General features: G+C 42.3%; 1 protein-coding gene across 1 annotated transcript in view; it reads right to left on the reverse strand.

Moving 5' to 3' along the window:
• Window positions 1–2,486: 2,486 nt before the first annotated feature.
• LOC132472607 (protein diaphanous homolog 3-like) overlaps window positions 2,487–23,015 on the reverse strand; it is a 234,189-nt gene continuing 213,660 nt past the window's right edge. The window contains exon 28 of the mRNA XM_060072311.1: window positions 2,487–4,040. Coding sequence (XP_059928294.1) covers window positions 3,520–4,040 — 521 coding nt within the window. The 3' untranslated portion in view covers window positions 2,487–3,519. The remainder of the gene's footprint in view (window positions 4,041–23,015) is intronic.

The following is a 23,015-nucleotide window of genomic DNA, read 5'->3' on the forward strand; positions in this document are numbered from 1 at the left end:
GTTTTTAGACGTGCTCTCGTTGTTTCACGTGCACTCTTATTGTTTCACGTGTGCCAAGATGAGGCGTGTTCACGCTTCATTTGCAACAAACACAAAGAGTTGAACAACAGGAGGTCAGATAAAGTAACTAAAAACACACACACATTCACACACAGCTGTGCTGTTGAGCAAAAAACCAATACACACAAGCACACACACGTTGAAGCTCTGATCAGTGAAGCTGAGGGACAGACTTCCTTCTAAAAGTAAAGCTAGTTTCAGAGTTTACAGTTTCTTTGGTTGCAATCTACTAGTATAGAGAACTTTGGGTGGCACTTTATAATAGCTTTCAGTCATGAGTTATTAATACGCTTTTAGTTAATAATGAACTAATCATTAGCAAAAGATTAATATACATTTGTAGATGATAAATGATTGATTGCTCGGCCTACCAGCATATCCAGCGGACTGTACCAACTAGTAGGGTGATCTATATCATGGTGGACACTCCGAAATGTAATGTCACTAGAGGGAATATTTTGACATGGCTTGTAATGGCTAGTCACCATCACACCTGAGTTGAAATAGGGTTCCTTTAACATAGCACTTATTAATCATCTACAAATGTATTTTAATGTTTTGGTATTGATTAGTTCCTAATTAACTTAAGGCTTATGCATGACGTTATATAAAGTCTTTCCAAATTTATTTACAGAGTATCTCATCTCTACTTTGCTATAGCAGGACCTTTTCACGGTGTGCCTTTGAAAAATTCACAGCCACTCTAAGACCGTCGGTGAGCGGCAGGATGTGTCAGATTGTTGTTGGGAAAAGCCTACTAATGCTGGCCGAGTTTATGTTCACGTTTATGAAGTTGAATAAAGTGAACCCAGATTTGAGCTTGTCTGCTACCAGAGTTAAGATTATTGAGTATCAGGACGATGGAGAGGAGAGTGAGTTTGTGGAGGGTGAGGAACAGAATGAGGAAGAGGCAAATGAGTAGGTGGGAGTGGAGTAGGATAAGCAATAGAAGGTGGAGAGTGAGGATGAGGTGGATGTTGATGAAGTGGATGAGAAGAGCAAGGAAGTTGATGTGTAAGAGTGAGGAGGTGGAGCAGGAATGAAGGAGGATGAGAAGGAGGAGCTTGAGGAGGTGGAGACAGAGATCTCTCGAGGAATTAAAAATCGGACAAATAATTTGATATTTTTAGTAGGGCTGTCCAGGGCTACCAAATAAACTTTAAAGTCTATTCTGTCTACTATTCATTGAATCACTCATCTGGCCTAAGCAACACCAGTAGAGGCATATACTTTTCCCTGAACTTTTAAACATTGCAAACGTGCAAAAACATAATTATATATTTATGTGGCATTCAGTCCAATGCTTAAAAATATATCTGTGGCATTCAGTAGGCCAGTGCTGTGGTAAAGTCTGTAAAGTATGACAAGTGTTTCTTTCTGTTCAATAGATAGAACTTTATCAATCCCCTGTAGGAGAAATGTGTTAATGTTTGTCCCTATAAAACAATAATGGTAAAAAAAAAAAAAAAACATGACGGTAACTCTAAAGTCAAACCGTCCAATCTGAAGGCTCTACTTAACCATTCCCCCTACTCACTTCCACCAATGCAAAGCGAACAGAACTGACTAGGGGAGGGCATAGCCTAACTAGTTGGTGACCGACCCAGAGGAACGCAACGCAAATTAAATGTGAACATGTATGAGGCTTTAATAAAATCCCGGACGATTTTGAAATTCCTTCTTTGTTTTAAAGTGTCTCAAAAAGAGGGCATGTCTGGGCAAAAGAGGATGTCTGGTCACCCTACGTACGGGGAACCCATTTGCTTCCTACCCTTCCACTGTTAAATAGCGGCGCAAGTTGTTGCATGGGCGCTATCCTGGTAATTTCTCTGCGTGAGAAATACGAAGTGTGGCGTGTGAGCGTGTGCATGGGTTTTCATTGAACCCGTTACATTTCCTTTACCACTCAACGGAGGCATCTGCCTATTTCCAATTTAATTCCGGTTTATTCATTATTGGTACATTGTTATTTGATTATCTGTGTAATTATTTGTATAATTGATCATTCAGAAGTTGGCCCGTTTCCATAACTTTTTTATCTTGTAACCCAGTGCTTGCGTACTAGTATGGGTATGCACTGTACTGGTGCTGTGTTAGTACAAAAGATTAAACTGTAGCTCCAGAATAATTAGGCCATAGTGGTGGGCTCTAATCTAAGGATAAAAAACTTTTTTGTTGCCCTTTTGCTTGATTCTGTTCTGTTTGTTTAGTGTCCAACAAAGTCTGCTCTGAAGTGGGCCAACAACCAAGTCTCACTCCGAAGTGGGCCAATTTAAAATAAAATAATCCAAAGGGGTTCCAGGTTGAAGAAACCCTAAATTTTCCTTTAATGATATATTTAATCTAGCAGAGATGTTCTTCCATCTAGTTTGATACTTCAGAGTCATCGCCAAAAGTATTAAATAAAATGAGATGCCATGCATGGATATTTTTTACCTTGCTTTATTGTAAATATGTCTACAAAACTCAAGATGAGATGGCTGTATAACAAAGCAGAGTTTCACTGTTTATCCAAACGTTGGAGATGCTTATATGATTAAACATCACCTCTCCAAGCGTTTCCATTCATGGAAGTATGCTCATAAGCAAACATAAGAGGCACACCGATTCAGAGTGTGCGTATATATATATATATATATATATATATATATATATATATATATATATATATATATATATATATATATATACACACACATAAGTATATACATACATACACAAAAACATACACTCAACTCTGGAAAGACATCAAAACGAAGGACAGCACAAACACAAAGCTCTCTCGCTGTTGTCCTTAGAAAAGTGAAAAAATCTTAATTTTTATAGTAGTATAGAAAATACAAATCTACGTGTGACCGATTAAATACAAAAGTTGTGCACAGCCATTCTTAGTCCGGTGTGGACGGAAGAGATTTCAAATAGATGAAAGGACAAATACAAACCAAAACAAAACACAATCATCAACACAAACTAACTACTCAGTTCTCAAGAACTTTGAGACATTTGTACCCTTGTTAGAAATAAAGTTTGAAAACATAAACATGAATTACAATGTTTTCTCTTTTGTACTTAAAGACACAGTTGACAACAATAAATGACGATTATACCTGTAGTGTTTATGATTAAAGCTAAATAGGACCAATCGAAGAGCAGAATGTGTACATACATAAGGCAACGCTAACGTCTTTAATTGAGGCTGTGCCTGTGTTGTTTCTCAGTATCTGCTGGATCTTCCACTAGCTGGTAAATCTGGTGCAATCACACTGGACTGCCAAGACCACGCCACTGTGAGACTTTATCCTTATCCAATGCTGTTATTAGTCCTAGAGAAAGATTGGCCATCCGTGGAATGTCTTTCAAGACATGTGTTTGCTGGGCATTAAGCGTGCTAGTAACCACTGCTAATAACCTTAATGCTAGAGGCATGCTACTAGTAGTCTGAACATGCGTGTGTTCCTCCTACAGAGCTCTGAGTCTTGCCAGCAGGGCATCCACATCAGAATCTCCTTTTAGCGAGGAAGATGAAGGCGACTGTTTACAACCTGTTGCCAAAGATTCAACCACTATATTACTCTCCGTCTTGCTTTCCATCTCTCTCTCTGCAGGCCTATGTCTCTCAGCCATCCTCCCTCTCTCTCCCAGCCGCTCTCTCTGATTATCTCTCTCTCGTGGTCTCTCTCTCTCTGCGGGTCTATGTCTCTCAACCAGCCTCTCTCTCTCTGCAGCTCTATCTCGCTCTCCCGGTCCCTCTCTCTCTGCATCTATCTCTCTCTCTACCTTTCTCTCTCTCTCTGCAGCTCTATCTCTCTCGGCCGGTCTCTCCCTCTCCACAGGTCTCTCTCTCTCAGTTGGTCTATCTCTCTCCATGTGTGTGGTGGTGGTCTTGCAGGGGCCCCTAGTTGGGGGCCCTCTGGTACCGGGACCTCCGGGGCCTCGGCTGAGGGGGGAGATGAAGCCCTGCACAGCTGGTCTGATGTTCTCTGTAGGAGAGGAGAGAGAGGGAGAAGAGGTGGAGAGAGGGAGGGAGGATAGAGGGAGAGAGAGGGGGGGAGGGGGCGGGAGGAGTGAGTCAGAGAAGGGGAAGACAAAATCAGCATCAGAAAGTTGAGCCAGGAATGAATTAAATCTATAATCGATATGCATGGAAAAGACAGGGACTAGCCCTTACGCTGTATGTAGAGAGAGAGAGAGAGAGAGAGAGAGAGAGAGAGAGAGAGACTAGGAAAAGGAAAAGGTGGGAAAAAAAACAAGCAACAAATAAAATAAAGGAAGCAAGCAAGTAATTCATCTCCCACACCCACACACACACACACACACACGTCAATCTATTTTGCCCATGGAGTGACATGCAGTCAATAATCAAATGGATGTGCTGATGAAGCTTCAAAAGAAACTCAATGAAATCATCCCCCCCCCACACACACACATACACATCCCACTCCATCTCCATTTTGTGAAGAACAACCTCATGAGATTCTCCAAACATCAGTGCAAATATTTTCCATGTAGGGCACATTAAAAATCTTCAATGTCTTCTGGCCCGCATATACATTTCTTGTTCCATAACCATGTTGGCTGAGAGTAATTTTTTGTGTTCTACTGCAGTGGGGGACATTATATTGTAAGTTAATTTCTTATTTTATTTTTATATAAAACATAAAACAATGACATAAAGTAATCCTCATCAACATTGATCAGAATAAAAGTAAAAAAGGCATTAATTATAATTTGAACATGGCTAGTTCATATTATTACAAAATAATAACCTAGGCTTCTGCTAATTTGCATTTGGGTGATCTCTTGAATATTGAAGGGATGATTGGGGATGATTTTAGGTATATTCTAACTCCTTTAACATACCACTCTAAAGATGCGCAAAATCTCCCGCTTGGCAGAATACTCTGTGAATACAACTGGAGCGCCACATTAAGACAGAGACTAAATGCTCTCTGCTATGGAGCTATATCAGAACTAAGATAATCTCCCCGATCTGCACCCTCTGCACCCTATTCTGCCCAACCAGAAACACCCATAGAGATGTTTCTGGTTGGGCAGAATGTCCACCCGCTTAGTCTTGTTAATCAGCACGAGTGACGAGTGATTATGAAACCACTTTGCCGGCTCTTTTCCATGCATCTGAAACCCTGAATTTCCATTCTCCAAAGGCTTGCTGGATTACGTAGATTGTAAAAATAAATTAGGGTTGGGACCGTTAGACGGAACGTTAGACGGTGATTTTGTCGCACCAAGCACCGATAGAGACTTTTAAAGGGAGCTGATGCCTGATAGAGATGCTCTTAAAAAATTAATATATATGTTGCTCTGTCTTTAGCAACTGCTAATTCTTTGCAGGACAAATTATGGTGGTACACCAAATTATTTGATGAATTCTCCCTAGAAGAATGGCGTGACGTGTTTTTTGCTTCTTTGTGGGGCAGCACATCACTAGCTTTAGTGACATTATCCCAGGTTCCAACGATAATGTCAATAAGTCCTTGTTGTTAGCTTTCAACTCCTGTGATGTTGTGGCTTTCTCCGCAAATGGCATATTGTATTATTTTTCTCCATGTTCTTCTCAAAGTGACGTCTCACACTGTATTCTTTGAATATGGCTACCGACTCCTTAAACACCAGCACAATGCTTTACTATTCAGTAAGTACATATTTGTTTACATCCTTTCAATAATTCCCCAGTGCTTCTTGACAACCAATAGTTGCACTTTTAAAATCACAGTTCAAAACAAATTTTAAATACTTTTTGGTGAGCCCTGGACTGTTGTGACCTAGATTTCAAAATTTGTATCAATGAACATGTGTGTTTGTGTATTAGTGCGTGAGGGTGTCTGTACTGAATATTTGTGTTCAAGTGTGTGGGATTTAAGGATCGTGTGTGTGAGTGAGTGAGAGGAGTGTGTGTTAAAGTGAAATGGAGGGTAGATATATTGAGACAGAGAGCATTGAGAAAGACAGAGTTATAGAGAGAGACGCAATTGAGAGAGAGAGAGAGACGCAATTGAGAGAGAGAGAGAGAGAGAGAGAGAGAGAGAGAGAGACGCAATTGAGAGAGAGAGAGAGAGAAAAAGAGAGAGAGAGAGAGAGAGAGAGAGAGAGAGAGAGAGAGAGAGAGAGAGAGAGAGAGAGAGAGAGAGACACATAGAGCTATGGAGAGAGGCAGAGGGTGGATCCATATTCATGTGACCTTGTGGGGATATGCCATCGCATTTACGGTTTCAGTGAACCCTAGTCCTGATGGGGGTGGGGGGATCGGGGAGAGAGAGAGAGAAGGAGAGAGCGAGAGAGAGAGAGCCAGCCCATAGGTAATGAGTTTGGAGCAGGGCCAGTGTGACATGACAGTGTGTTTTATGGGTCTGGCTGACAGGGGACGTCCCTGAACATAACCTCTGACAAATAAATAAGAGAGGCAGGAATACACGCACACAAACAAGAAAGGTAATATTTAAGTAACAGACAAATCCACAGACACACACTCAAGGAAAGGCAAAATAAAATTCCAATGGTGCATAAACACACACTTCAACACATAAATATGACAGAGAGAAATAACCAGTACTTAGACAAAAGGTTTGTGCACTTTCGTGCACACACAAATACACACACACACACACACTGAAAAAACATTTTGCTGCCTGACTAAAGTCCTGAGAAGATCCCAGGGATAGGGGTTCAGAGGCTAACCATACGCTCTGATTTAATCAGGGACTGCTCTCACACTGAAACCAGACCCACACTGTCTTGTTTAGTGGTTCGGGGGTCTGACTCCCAGTCAAACGGTTGTGGGTTCCGTCTCCCACTGCCCACAGCATCTAAAGGTTTAAGTTAGTTACATTTAGGACTTTTTTTTGATGCCACTTTGAATGCATGACCAGTTTCACAACCAGAAAAAATGACAGGCCAAAGTAAAAAAAACTGCATTGCACTAATATATATCAATGAATGTACCAAAAACAAACTGGACAGTAAACAAACATAAGGGTTGCAAAATGTTGCATCCATCCAATCACCGTCTTTCCTTCACCTCCGCCCCACAAGCACGGCGCACAGAACAGAAGCAGAATACAAAGTAGCAGGCAAACAGAATCCCACAATTTCTTTGCAACCTTTGAAAACTGGATTCAAAACAATTTAAGCCCAAACTAATTCATGAGAGGTTAAAGAGGGACTGACACGCGCACACGGACACACACAAACACCAGAACACTCCATGCAAAGACGCACTGCAAAGTACGTTCTGACGAGTAAGACGTCACAACACCGCACACAGAGAGCCCAAACATAGCCTTCATCATCAATCCATCCATCCATCCATCCATCTATTCTCCCAGCCGCCCATCCATCTCGGCGCCCCAAGACAGAGGTCACCCTGAATGGGAGGGGGCCCCATCACTGGATAATGCATCACATCCCAGTCAGACACACGTCTCTTCGGGAGGGGAATACAGGAGAAATAAGTGACGCAGCATAGAGCTGCATTTCCCAGCACGTCCTTATCGTTGTAGATTAGGTATAGTAAATGGAAGAAGCTGAAGCATTTCTTACTTAATAAAAGTGCCGCCTTACGTGTTACCTTGGCTATGTGAACCTAGACTCTAGAACACGAGCACAACAAAAATATAGGCAGGTGAACCATTGACAACAGAGTGAACCAGGTGACAAGAAAGTCAACAAGGGGATAACAGAAGAAACCAGGTGATATCAGAGTGAACCAGGTGATAACAGAGTGGGGAAGGTGACAACAGAGTGGACCAGGTGATAACAGACAGAGCCATGTGACAACAGAGTGGAACAGGGGACAACAGAATGAGCCAATGCCTAATTTCCACGAGCAGTGCCGTTCGATGCGGTTCGCTTATATTGGCCTTTCTACCGCCAAAAGTTGGACAGGGTGCTAAAATAAGCGTGCTGAGCCGTACCTATCTTTCGGCACTCCTCCGTTGGGTTACTAAGCAGTCTGGAAGGGTACCGAAAAGGTGAGGCTACAAACGCAGACCGTTGATTGGTCGACAGAATCTTCACTTCTGTGCGACAGGGGGATAAGAACAAACAAACACATTACCCGCAAGGTATTTCTGGACGACGGCGAAAGCTGTTCCTTGAAGAAAATGTTGCACAAAAGTTTGCCGTCCTTCTTGGATGTCCTCCATTGTTGCTCTTTGTTTAATTTGTCCAGTTCTTCTATTTCATTGAAATTCTTGGAAGACTACACTGTGTCGCGCTGCTATGATGTCACGATGCTAACGTAGCTGCCGCGGCTATCGCCATCCAGCTTAAACCCCGCCCTACCATAAGGGTGGTGCCGGCGGTGGAAACACGAGTCAGATTCAGCGTAACCGAGCAGTCCCGCTCCAAGCCGCACCAAACCATACGGCACCGCTTGGTCGAAATGAGACACAAATGACAACAGAGCGGACCAGGTGACAAGAGAGGGAGCCAGATTATGAGAGTAAAGCAGGTGAAATAGACCAGTGACAACAGAGTAAGCCAGGTGAGAACAAGCAGGAGTGTCTGAACCTTTTGAAATCCGGTATTCACGTAACAGGACAGAATTTCAGAGGCCCTGGTTACTCACTCCTTATTGCGACGGTAATGTTTAGCAGTTCGGCAGGGCCTGATCCACAAGGCTCTGAGCAGCGGCGCAATGTCTGGCCCGAGAGTCCCAGGCGAACATAACATAACGCTCACCATACTTTAACAAGACACCTCATCAAGGAGCAGACGCCCTGCTCCTTCTTAACAGGCTACAGAACTTTGCCTACGGCTATGATGAGAGCTGGCAGATCCACCTTGGCCGCCCTACGCCCGCTCTCTCTGCCATCGGCCCACTCCTTAGCTTTAGCCTTCAGCCAGAGCTGTAAAACACGTCTGCAAGATGTAAAACAAGCCTCGTCCCCAGGCACGAGGTCTCCCTCCCCTGCTTGAGCTCTGGCTTCGACACTTGCACTGCTGAACCGTTGTCTTGGGAGCATCCTCTTAATTCTAAATCGCTTAATAACCGCTTTTCCGTTTGACAGTATTGTTACGATATTTTGAGCTCTGCTCAACACAGCCGCAGTGAAAAAGAAGTGGGGGGGGGTCCTCGTATCTGATACGAGGAGTGTTAATTCAAGAGTTAATTTCACTTGTAAATAGAAAGGAAGAAAATTTAAATAATTCATATTCCCTCTTGTCAGATCATTCACTCCATTTACATCTGTGGTTTCAAATGAAGCTGATATGCATCACTTCATCTCTTACATCCCACACGTCCTCTGGAGAAGTTCATTTGATAATTCTGACGACAGACGACCGGGAGACCAATCACTAGGATTACAACTGGATGTACAGCAGTGTGCTATTGATGTGATGCCGATTTTGTCTGAATTAACACATCACTCAACCTGCAGAGGGACAGCAGCATTGGCTTATAATATTTACATGGTACCAGTGTTTATTTGTTAGTGATTTATGTTAAATTAGTTTGGAGAGATGGAGAGATTTTGTCTCCATGAAAATGTAAACTTCACGCCAAGTCGAGTGATAAGCACTTCACGATGTATGAGAGAAGCATCCAAGAACATATTGGCAACTGCAGCAGATGAATTAGCTAAAAGGTCTCACTAGAGGACCAGGAAAATGGAAGGGAATTACCATGACCCTGTAATAAAATGAGAGCAGGGGGATGCATGGTTGGTGAAGCAGGGTCATGCAGGCTCATTCTGGGTGAAGCCAGATCATGATGGGTGAAGCAAGGTCATGCAGGCTCATTCTGGGTGAAGCAGGGTCATTCTGGTTAAATCTGGGTCATGCAGGGTCATTCTGGGTGAAGCAGGGTCATACTGGGCGAAGAAGGGTCATTCTGGGTGAAGCAGGGTCATTCTGGGTGAAGCAGGGTCATTCTGGGTGAAGCAGGGTCATACTGGGTGAAGAAGGGTCATTCTGGGTGAAGCAGGATCATTCTGGGTGAAGCAGGGTCATTCTGGGTGAAGCAGGGTCATTCTGGGTGAAGCAGGGTCATGCCAGGTAATGCAGGGTCATGCCGGGTACAGCAGGATCATACTGAGTAATGAAAGGGTCATGCTGGGTTCAAGCAGGGTCATCCTGGATAATGTTGGGTGATGCAGGGGAATGTTAGGCAATGGATAAATGTCTAAAGAAAGACGGTCCCTTCGAGATAACAGCTGATATTCCATGAGGTTCATTAATCCGACAATGGATAAAACATGAAGGAAAGTAATCACATTACATAGCATGAGGTCTTGTCCTATGAAACAGCTTTAATGGCTGCTCTGTATCTAGGGAGAATATAGAGATTACCTAAAATGGAAGCACATAAGACTATAAAAATGTGCAATGTGATGGCATAATATGTCCAACCATAAAAAGGTGCTGTCCAATGGAGGGAGAGCAAAAGGCTGTTATTTTTCTTCATCTGAAAATCTCTAGGGAGGGAAAGCCACCATCTCCCATGGCTGATCATTTGGTCAATTTACCACTTGGAATATTTCCAACAAGCCTTCATTATCATCTCTTCCCTCCCTTGATCTCTGCTTGTAAACGATAAAGCATTTGATCATTCTTACTGGAAAGGGAGAGGACGGGCAGGTCTACCATCACACAGACAGGCAAGTGACTTATTCTCTACACTGCATGAATGCCCCATCAAGTAAGAAAAACATCTGACCGTGCTCATTACTTGGAGCCTAAATGAGCCAGACTGGCTCAGCAGATGAACCAAGGTCCCATGGTGGTTTTGTGTTTTCTGATTCGTTTTTTTATTGTAAAGTATATGTAGTTGACAGGGGCTTGGCTTGGGGGGCGGGGGAGATAACACAACATAGCAGCGTCTCAAATGCTGCCAAGACCAGGGAAAATACATGTTGGCACAACTCAGGGCTGTTGAAACCTGAGTCACTGACCCAGTTTATAGGGGCTTATAAGTTTGTATGTCATTGTTTTGTATGGGAGTATATCAAAAGTTGGTTGTAAGTGACTTTAAGATGCCCTATGGTGAAATATTTACATGTCCATGTAATATTTATGTTCAAATATAAATCAGTTCAAGTGCAAAATGAACTTAACAACATAAAACAGCTTTGACACTTCTGTATACCAACTAGAAGCTCTGAAAGACATTCAGATGCCATAGAGCAATGTCGGACGCCAACCAATCCAGTCAATAGGTGTGGTGTTGTGGCTGCCAATATTAAAATAACATTAGCATCATGACGGCAGATGCGGATGGAAATGGCTAGTGTATTGTATGGTATCTAGTGATATTGTTTTTCAAATTACATATTAACATCACTGAAGTTTCTGTTGACACAGTACGAGCTTGTGCATTTCAATAGGCACTTTTAGTGAATGTGTAATTTCTGACTAGTGTTGGAGCTATAACTAATTGGGAAACATGTAATTCCTCCATAACCTGATACGTATTTTACTCACAAAATATATGACTGGAAGATTGGAATGTTTAGGTAATTTCGATTAAGCTTGTGTGTTGAAGGCAAAAGATTAAACTGGTGATTATGTTGATCTTCCAAAGTATAACCTATATCATTGAAGCTGAACATGTTTTAATCTATTACTGGTTGAATATCACCAATGTTGTATGGTTAACCCATGCTTGGAATATATATAATGGTGAGGAGTGTTTCCATGAGGAGTTTCTTATTTGCCTATTAATAGACCCAAGTTTTTCTAATAAGGATTAAGGTGTAGAGATGCTGTTAACCCATTTTCGGTAGTTTATTGACAAAATATATGTTGATATAATTTTAAATATAAAGTTGTATAATGCATTCATTTAGAAGTGCTACTATGATAAGGTTACATGATTTAATGTTAAAAATACTCCTTATTATTCCCAAACTGTTCACTGCTGCAGAACAACTTAAACATTTGTCAGGAACGCGTTTTTTGAAAAATAATTTTTTTTTGCAAACATTGGCAGATGGAGCTAACTAGCTGGGAGCTGGAGCTACTTAGATATGTCCGGATTGTCATCCTCATTTTTGTGGTACCCAACATATGCAGGAAGATTCCTCATCTGGCTGGACAGTATGTTGGCTCCGGTATTGGGATTTCTTAAACTCAACAAATGGCGCTGGGTCCTCCACCACCTCATCAAAAGACATGCCTCATCAAAGACTAGCCTCATCGGGTCTTCCAAATAATCTGTAAAATACTGCATTTATATAGTCACTTTTTTTTTAGAGATTGAACTTTTCTGAATCCATCTAAATTGTACATATTTAAAGTGTGCCCATAATTGTTAAAAATATGCAAAGCCGAAGTAGGGCCTGTTTTAAGTTTCACGGTGCATTCATCCTTCTTGGTCTTGGGGAACATGACCCTAGACAGCCTGACAACACATACTCATGTAAACATAAGTCCACACACCCACACAATGTTTTTGTATTAGATACAGCCTGTGGAAGTCTGGAAAGACTTAACTGTTGGGTATATAGAGAACAACCTCCATGTAACAGAGCTAAGCAAAAGGCACAACATGAAAGGGAGAGCAGTTGATCAGAGCACAAGAAATACTAATAAATAAGTGTTTTTGCTGCTGTAACCTTACAGCAGTATAATCATAAATCAAACTTCCCACTCCAAAATATTTGAATACTAACGTTAGGAAGCAAATTAGCCGAGGCCTAGAGCAGACTCACAAAAACATCTCAACCCAATAACATGATCTACTAAGTTGGCAGAGGGGTACAGCTGACTAACCAATACATTAGAAAAAATAATAAGAAGAACTGGCAAGTTAGCTAAAGCCTACAGATACTGATAAACCTAAACATTTGAACACTAGGTAGCTTTCACACTGGGTCTACACCTCAACCAACACTTGAGTACTCGCTAGCAGCTACCTTGTTTGTTGTAAACAGAACAAATGAACTAATAAAGAATTCTTACAGGTTGTGATCTTCACAGGTGCACCAATCTGGTGCACCGAAGTGCTCCGTTATGACGGTGAGGAGGTTCTGTGTGGAGCACAACCTTCGAAGAAGAAATCTAGTTCCTTTCTTCTTCTATGTAGCCTATTGTACAATATGTAGGCTACTTGTCATTTAGATGTATTTAAATGTTTTATGACCAGCTAGGTTTCTTAGTAAACAGCCACCTGGAATATCATGGCGATCTTCTCCACGGTCATATCCAGTCCACTCGCAGACTGTCGCCGGCTCCCACGGAAAACAATAAAGCTGGCCATTGTAGACTGCGAGACTCAATGGAAAGTTTGAAACGTCTTTATATGTATTTTTTTAAAACCACGTGCCCTTTTCCCGGCATTCATTGTGGTTTTATCTAAATATCACACAAACAAAACAAGCAACTGGATTATTCAGTATTCCCGTTTTGATTTAAAAAACAGAAAAATGCTGTTTATTTGTTTATTCCTTTTGCCCTTTTTCCGTTTCAAAACCAAATCAGAAAAAACTAAAAACGACTGTTATTTGGTTTTTCTGATTTTGTTTTAAATCGGAATATTCAAAGAACGAACCATACACGGATTCACCTCTTTAACCAGTTTTGTTTGAGGGTGCCTAAAACTAGCCATGAGGTAGCACCTCTGTGCTTCTGTGATGTCACCAAATCATGGAAGTAAATGCTGAGTTTCAGGCCAGTTTCAGGCCGTTCAGGGAAGGGTTTTCTGTGGGCAAGAGTGGTGGTGCAGACTTTAAGCTTTGTAGTTTAGCACACAATATACCTGAACTATAAGCTATATAACACACCAATGGAAAGGGTAAAACCAAAGAAGCTTATCCACTACACATGTCAAGATATCTTGCCTCAAGGTTTAAATAAATGCTCATTAAATTGGTTGAAGGAATAAAAGGAAATTGCTAGACTGAAATGACAGGACATTGAAAGGGATTTGGTGAACCATCATTTTCTGATGCTTAAAGCACACCTTGATAACCCTTGTATAAAGTTATTGTATTGCAAGCGAGTATATAGATAATTGCTTTGTATCAGGATTTAGAGTTTAAGCATAATTGGATTAGTTTATATCATATTGGTATGTATGGGAGTCTATAAATGATTGATCTTTAGATGATTCCATATGTTATGGGCTGCTGTGTTCTTATGCTGATGCAGGACATAAAGACCTGTATGGTAATTAGACCGTCTGGACGTAAACCTGTGATAGATGAGCAGCACAGAGGATGACACGCTTCTGGTAACCTTCCAGATGGCAGGATGCGCCTTGCTCAAGGGCACACTGACAGAAAGGAATATGGATAATGCTGCCATGACCTCGTTGGATCTGTTACAGAAGCCCAATAAACCAACCCCAGCACCACAAACCAGGTCATCTTTACACACTCCTGCCACCTTAAGATCCACTCCATCAGTCAGTTTTCAAATTCAAAGTGACTGCACAAGTCTCTACGGATTCCAGTATTGAGGAGAATCGAGGGGTTAGGTATCTACAAGGCACCCGCATAACTGAATGCTATAAAATACCTGTCTGATGCAGAGCTGTTAAAGATGGCAGATGCAGTTTGTGCGGTCGAAAACGGTCCCCTGGCGTCCCTTGTTTACAACATCATCTCCCTGCCGCTCGTATATTTTCCAAAACGGAACGCTATTCAAACCATCTGTGAAGTCGTGGAATAAAAGCGTTCCCATGTGACAGCTGTCGTTTCAACGGGCCATAAAACACTTAGGGAGTGGGAGTTTGTTCAGGAAGAACTCCATTGGTCCTTCCACATTATATTCCAGGAGGACAGGGGCGGAGGGCTTTTATTGTGTAGGTCATGTGATTTCAGTGTGCGTGCCACAACACAGGAAGGTTATGTCCACCGTCAGCCTTATGAGGACCGAGGGTTGCTGGAAGATACTCGAATGCTTAAAAATATTAGTTGTGGGGAAAAATCCGTGCTTCACAATGAATTTACCATTAAGTGGCAGTTCCAATGCATCAATCAGGAAAGGCTGAATAATGCAACAATAACGTTTTTTTTTATATTTAAATGAAAATTCCCCATTAATAAAAAAAACACTTAACAAACCAACCTAACTGGGACAACATGGGAAGACAAATGATGAGACAGAACAGTGGTGGGCTGTTTTAAAGGTCTGTAGCCCACCACCAGTACTCTCATTTATTCATCATCTCCTACATTAAATATTCAGGACACAATGAAGGAGAGTGTAAGCAGGGCATGTTTGTGCATAAATATATATGTGTGTGTGTGTGTGTGTGTGTGTGTGTGTGTGTGTGTGTGTGTGTGTGTGTGTGTGTGTGTGTGTGTGTGTGTGTGTGTGTGTGTGTTTATATAAGTATATGTGTGTCAGTGTATGTGGTGCATTTAGTAATAGAGTTGGTACCAGAGTGTAATTATCAAGGCATGGATTAGACAAAAAACAATTTTTTTAGTAATGCCCCTTATATACTACATTATAACACTACACTGGGGTCAGCCATATTGATGTTGTGTGTCTGTCGGTGTGTGGGGGTGATGGTGTGTGTGCTTGTGTTTATCGGTGCAGAGAAAAAAAAAAAAAATAATAATTATATATATATATATATATATATACACACACACACACAGTTTATATGTATATGTAGCATGTAGTTGGGTATGTATGTGGACGCTTGGTATATACAATGTTTAGCGGTTTGTCCTTGAGCAGCGAGGTGAGGGTCCAGGGTAAGGCCCGCGGCTGGGTGGTAAAGTGTGTCAGGGAGGGTGGCCCAATTCTACAGCCTTCTGTGTTCTTTATACTTCCGTAATTAAGCATCCCTACCTGGCAACACTCCAGCCAATGGGCTTGCCTTCTGCAATCATTAATCGTGGCTTGTGAAATAGCACATCAGTATTAATGTAAAGGTTTCTTGTGATTTTTGCAAAGCACAGCATGTTTACATTGTGTAATATGAACAGAAATTGCAGAAAGTTTCATACCTTGCCAGCAACTGCTGAAGTAGAGGCCTGGATTAAGGTATAGGCTAAGATAATGCTGAAGTAGAGGGTAAGCTAATGCCTAGGCAGAGGCTAAATCTGCGGGAGGGGGCTAATGCGAAGGTGAATCCTAATTCTAAGGTACAGGCTAAGGTATATGCTAATGGCTGGCTGGAGACTGAGGCTAAGCGTTTTACCTACCTTTGCACTTGCAAAGGTAGGCGTTTGTCGAAACTAGGGTGATGTAAAGTTATGGCACATGCAGCCCAATTGAGATGTAGTAGCGCCCTAACTGTGTTCCCCCCCCCCCCCCCCAACCCACTCTGAGCTGCAGTGGAGCTTGACATCACATCAGCACGCCTTGCTGGATGTACCCATGTCTCCCTGTCTGGTGAGCTGCCACATAGACACACACAGGGACAGACACACACAGGGACCCCCCCAAGCCCCCTTCCCAAAATACACAATTAAAATTCCTACATACCAAATCATCCACCCACCATCTCTCTCCCCTCTCTAATAATGCTCGCGACTCCATTGATGGGCTGAGTCTAGCTGGGTTTCTGCTATGGATTAAACACGTGCAGGTATCACACTACTTTTGTGTCCAAGAGTAGACAACCCGTTGAGCAATCAAAACCATGTAACCGTAAACTTGTATCGATCACCCTTTCAGAATAAACCAAAGAAAAAAAAAATCTTATGTGCACAGTATGACAAGCTTTAAGGATATTCTTGTCACGCCGCTCTTTATTTCACTGGTAATTACTCCACTACTAACACGCCTGGAGATTAAGGTTAAATATGGATGGCTAATAAGTTCACGTAAAACTCCAGCCTAAAACACTTTGACATAGTTAAGATATGTCTATTAGTAAAGTACAAGACACCCCAGGTCCTCCTCTACAGTTTTGTTTAATATTCCACCTTGCCGCAGCTTGACTGAATTTCTGTACACGTTCCTTCTCCACGTAGAGACAGAGCTGCGGCAGTTACAATGGGGACAGATAGAAGAGTATCTCTTCAAATTGCTGTAGCATCAACCCTCAGTATCACATCTTGTTTTGCACCCAACTCACATGAGGGGTTCAGGCTCAGAATCACTGTATGATATATAGTTGCAGCGTTTCTATGGCACAAAATGAGTAATTTGGTATGAGGACAAACACATTTTTGCAGGCTTCGTTTGAAAAAAAGAAAGCTCAGCCATAGCTGCGTTCCGAAATGTTCACCAAAGTATTGGCTATAACTTAGCTAAGCTAAAGTAAGGCATGGCAAGCTCAGTCACCACTAACCTAAGTTTTGCCAGGCTAGCTCTCCCAGCCAAGTTGTTAGCTTTCTATGTTTTTTCACTAGTTCTCAGTTCTTTAGGTGCAAGTTCAGGTTAGGTCAAGTGTTTAGGGCACAAGTCCTAGTAAAATCTCAAGTCTTTTGGGTGCAAGTCCTGGGTAATGAAGGAAAAGAGCCCACTGGAGCAGATCCCGGGAAGCCTGACATGACAACAACTGACAAATTGCGAATAATGATCGTACAATTAGAAAAATGTAACCTTGAATGATTAGGGAATCGGTGTTGGGTATTTTATAAGTCAAAGCGTTTTAGCCTGTATTATTCCTGTATATATGTCCGTGAAGGAGCACTGTAGAATATAGCCAATCAGGGCAGTGTGTGTGTGTGTGTGTGTGTGTGTGTGTGTGTGTGTGTGTGTGTGTGTGTGTGTGTGTGTGTGTGTGTGTGTGTGTGTGTGTGTGTGTGTGTGATATTGTACTTTATTCACCCAAAAGAGGAACCTTTTTTTGCGTATTATTATGTGTTTGAGACTATGTTTGATAATGTGCATGATATTGTGTGTGTACTTGATCATGTGTGTGTGCATGTCAGTGAGAGTGAGTGCGATTATGTGTAACACTCAGTATGCAGGCCCAGCGCTTCCAAACAGACTTATGCATTCCCAACAGCCTGGAGTCATGCTTCATATTTCATTGAAGTTGAATATTTTAAAAGATCAACCCACTCCAACCCTATAAAATCCACCGTTCTGGGCCCTCTGGTCCTACACATAAAATGGGATCTGCCATATTGCATTACAGACAGGCATGTCACCCCTCCTTGCTCCTCACTGATCATCTTGCTCCTTTCTGTCTCTCTTCTTCTGTTATGTCTTCCTCTTATCTGTCTGTCTTGCTCTGTTCTGTCAGTCTTGCTTTGTTTGGTCTGTCTTGCTCCGTCTTCCTCTGTTGCGTCAGTCTTGCTCAGTTATGTCTGTCGTGAATTCCTCTGTTTGGTCTGTCTTTCTCTCATCCATCTGTCTTGCTCTGTTCTGTCAGTCTTGCTCTGTCTTCCTCTGTTTTGTCTGTCTTGCTCTGTTTGGTCTGTCTTTCTCTCATCCATCTGTCTTGCTCTGTTCTGTCCGTCTTCCTCGGTTTGGTCTGTCCACCTTGGTTTGGTCTTTTTTCCTCGGTTTGGTCTGTCTTGTTCTGTTCTTTCTGTCTTCCTCTGTTCTGTCTGCCTTCCTACATTCAGGTTGTCTTCCTCTTTACCGGTCTTCCTCTGTTTGTCTACCTGGCTGTCTCAATCAGCCTTTCCTCCTCGGTTTCTCTCACCGTCCTCTCTCCCTTAATCTATATCTGTCTTCCTCCCCCTCTTTCTATCTATCGGTCATTCTCTCTACCTTTGTCATACTTTTGGGTCTCACTTCCTCTCTCCCTGTGTTTCTCTTCCTATCCATCTGTCTATCTCCCTTTGTGTGTCTCTCTAGGCTTGTGTTGTGAGCTATGCTTTGTCCAAGCTGTGAGGATGAAAAGGTTTTTATATCCACGTACCTACCGACATAAGGACCATCAGTCAGAATTGCACTCTGTTTGCACCTCTAAATTAATCAAGGTTTGTTCCATTACAGCAGCACGTTTACGTTCTAATGTGTTTTCATGTGTCTGGACAGCAACAGCCACACACATTAAATTATAGAGCTCCAAGTTACACTCAGAAGCTCCACCCCACACCCACACACACACACACACACACACACACACACACACACACACGTACGTTTAAATTAGATCATGGCACTTAGATGATCCTTTGAGAGAGAAGGGGAGGACAGAAGTGATAAAAAAAAAGAAAGAAAGGGAACTGCCTCCATCATAATGTATCACAGTGAGTTGACGCATTATAATATTAACAAGCCGGAAACACAGTCAAAAAGGCCAGACGGCGACGGAGCAAAAGACTGACATTGAAGCACAATAAAAACATGGGGACAGAGGAACCCTCACAATAAAGTTGTGAAGACAGATAACCAAGCACAATAAAAGCATAAAAAGAAACGGCAGAAGTGAAAGATTGTGCACGCCTGCTGTTGTCTCCTCCGTGCGTGGATTCACTGAGATGAAACCGAATGAAAGAGAGGGACGACATCAAATGACTCACAGCTCCCAGTATCTAAAATATATAAACAAATCTACTAAATAAATATCTCCCCGGCACTGCATCCTTCATCAGCCTTTTGAAGAGTGTGTATGTGGTTGTTTGTGGGTTCATGTGTGTTTGTGTGTGTTTACATCCGTGTGTGTATGCGAGTCTGAGTTTGTTTGTGTGTCTGTGTTTGTGTGTGTAGGGGCTAATCATACATGACAGTATTTGACCTCGGCAGGCTTGCTGTTTGATAGAGGCATGAAAGAACAACGTAGTGTTTCCCCAAAGATGTTTTCCAGCAGCAGTGGAGATGTGTGCGAGGTGCACTATGTTGATGTCCGCGTGCACGTTCGCAAGCCACATTTCTTTGGCATTTATGTTCATGGAAATACAGTTTTCAGTCTGCGATAGTCACCCCACTTTCTGGATTTCAAAATATTGTTGCTTCTCTTCCACACAGTCAACTATCTGTTTTTTATTATTAAAGAGCCAGTGAGTCCAGTGTTTCAGATGGATTCGAACATTATGTCATTTACAAAAAGAAAAAAAAAGAAGGCATATTATCCCCATGGCTAGCACCGTCGCAGTGTAACTGTTTAAATAAGCGATATTGCATATGAGATCCGCCACACACTATAGCGTTATACTATAGTTGTGCGGGAAGCCTAAACCCTCACTTGGACACAGACATTAAATACATATAAATACAGGTGTCCGAAAAGCCCATCTCTCTCGCAGACATCGCAGTCTACTGCTACCCAGACAGAGCTCCACACGTCCACACAAACCACTCCGCCGGTACCCCTTGGTCATGAAGTCAAACCACGTCTGCGATAAGTCGGGCTCAGACTCAGAGTGTATCCGATTTGTGAAGCCGTTTCAGAAATAAAATGGGAAAAAACGATCATGTCCACTAAGTGTCCGCGGTTGTTATGCAACAAGTAACTGGGAAACCTAGGACATGGCCACATGCAGAAACTTTAACACTGTGCGCGCACACACACACACACACACACACACACACACACACACACACACACACACACACACACACACACACACACACACACGTATAGTCTGATGCCTCTGAGGCAGGACAGGGTTCAATACAGAGGTTCACAACCTCTATTGGCCCGTGACACTGATGCCCTGTTCCCACCTGGCATTGACATGGCAATACTAGGCGATCCGATCTCAAGTGGACAGCACTGGGTGAAGGTGTGAATTGAGTTGCACTCACTCAGACCCCATCCTGAGCTGGTCTGGGTTCTATATTGCCACATTCTTTTAACAGTGTGTACTTTGGCTAGACTGAAGGACCGCCTACTCAAATTACATCATCTTTGTAACCGAAGTGCGTTCTCATTTGTGTCAGTGAAGTGCGACACAGAAAATATGAAGAAGAACAAAGTGATAATGGACAGAAACAAATATATCATAAACATAAGCAGGTGAAATTGATTCTGGTGGAAGAAGTAGACAAGGAACACACTATCGGAAGGGATAGACGTAGTCTGTATTGTTGTATTTTCTCACTTCTTATTCTTCTACAACCACGCATTTGGTATTGCCAACGGAAATTATGTAGGAGTTTTCTTGCATATAGAGCAAGTGCAAACTGGTGTACCAGAGTCGTCCACTCGTGATCGGATCAACCAAGACACAGGTCAATGCAAGGTGTGTACAGGGCCAAAGTTTCAACGTTCCAACATGTTGAAACATCTCAACACTTTCTTACATACTTGCGCATCTGCTTCATGGTTTTAATCAAATCTTCCTTTAATATCCATGTCCAAGTGAACTTATGTACCTTGGGAAACAATCGCTGGTGGCTATGGCTATATATTTGAGCAAACATCACCATCATGAGACCGTTCAAACCTTTTAAATTATACATTTGTCAAATATATACAGTGCTCGTCGTCTTAAACTTTTTAGTTTTTTCTCTTTCACTTCCACTCTCACCAATTCCACTCTGTCTCAATCAATTCTTTCCCTCAATTGAAACACTCTTTCTTTCAATTAAATTCAATCCAATTATTGCTCTCTTCTCAATTTGTTTGTTTCTCTGTACCTTTTTTTTTTTGTTAGTTTTGTCAGTTGCTGGTTTGAGATGGGAAGAATTACTGAAAGAAAGAGGGACAGCGAGAGAGAGGAGAGAGGGATGAAGAGAAAGATGAGTTAAGATGAAGAGAGGAGAGATGAGTTGGGGAAATCAGAGAGAGGAGGAAGGAGTGAGGATGGAGGGGCAGGGAAATAATAGGATAGGAGAAAGGAGAGAGTTGCTGGGAAATGAGAGTAGAGAGGCAAGCAGAAAGTAAGGGACATAAGAACAGAGGAGGGAGAGGAGAAAGGAGAGGAGCTGAGAAAGTGAGAGGTGGGACAGTATCTGCATACAGAACAACCACAGACACAATCCTTCCAACCACCCAGTGACATTTATAATATGCTAATGTTAAGCTTCCACTTGACTTTAAACTGTACTGGTGGCATGAAAAAAAACGACATGCTCAAACGCATGCACGCACACACATATACAAACACAAAGATTTAGCGAATGGCCAGAAAAGGTTCACACACATGATTGCTTGATTGTCCGTGGACACAAGTCCCGGTCCATCACATGTAATGAAGCGGTGTATGCCAACAAGGAAACTAAAACCACCACACACACACACACACACACACACTTACATTAAAAAATTCATCTAGTGTCTGCTGGCTGGCTTTGTTGTTCTGTCCTCTACAGACAGAGCTGGAGTGTATTAAGGCTCCGATATACTTCGACTGGTTCAGCTGAGCAACCTGCAGCTATCGGATCCCAATGTGTCGCAAACCCGCCATTTTGTCTGTGCAAACACACCAATTTTAATTGAGTTTGAAGTATATCGGGGCGGCGGGGCCTTTAGCTTTTATAGGAGCATGGTCTGTCCCTCACATGTACTGATGAGATGGGGTGTATGTGTCTGCTGTCAGAGCCGCTCTGTGGGACGTGGTTAAGAAGACAAGCTAAATAGATGGTTCCTTCCCAGAGGAATTGTGGGTATATAGTTCTGTCTGGAGACACTGGAGCTTGCTGAGTCTGCCACAAAATTAGAAGAACTTCTCAGGGGGGGCCATAGTGTACCTCACTGAAAATATACAATCTATACACACAGAGGGTCACATACTTAGACCTACTATTAAATATAGAAGAGAAAGAGAGATTGACAGAGAGAGAGAGCATCAATGACAGCATGGCAAAGCTCAGGGTGCTATCTAGCTGATCCAGATAAAGGTGCCCAATTAACCACCAAGAGCGATGTAGATCAGCCATTACAAGCCATTTCACAATCTAACCAATAGACACACGTGGGAGTGACCCCCAATGAGGGAAGATCAATTAATCAGCCTACCATTTGCTTCAGTCTATTGGGTGGGTTGGGAGCTTGATCTATGCATCCCACATCCGGTTGGAAACTCCCATGAGTGATGTAACTGGAGGGTACATTGTGAAATGGTTTGTGATGGCTTACCAACATCACACCTGGTGGTAAAATAGGGGACCTTTAATCATCATATGATTTGAAGGCTTCAAAATAAGAATTCCCCACACAAAATAACTCAGAACATTTGAACTCA

Source organism: Gadus macrocephalus, chromosome 14 (assembly GCF_031168955.1).
Source record: "Gadus macrocephalus chromosome 14, ASM3116895v1".
In the NCBI taxonomy this organism is placed as follows: domain Eukaryota; kingdom Metazoa; phylum Chordata; class Actinopteri; order Gadiformes; family Gadidae; genus Gadus; species Gadus macrocephalus.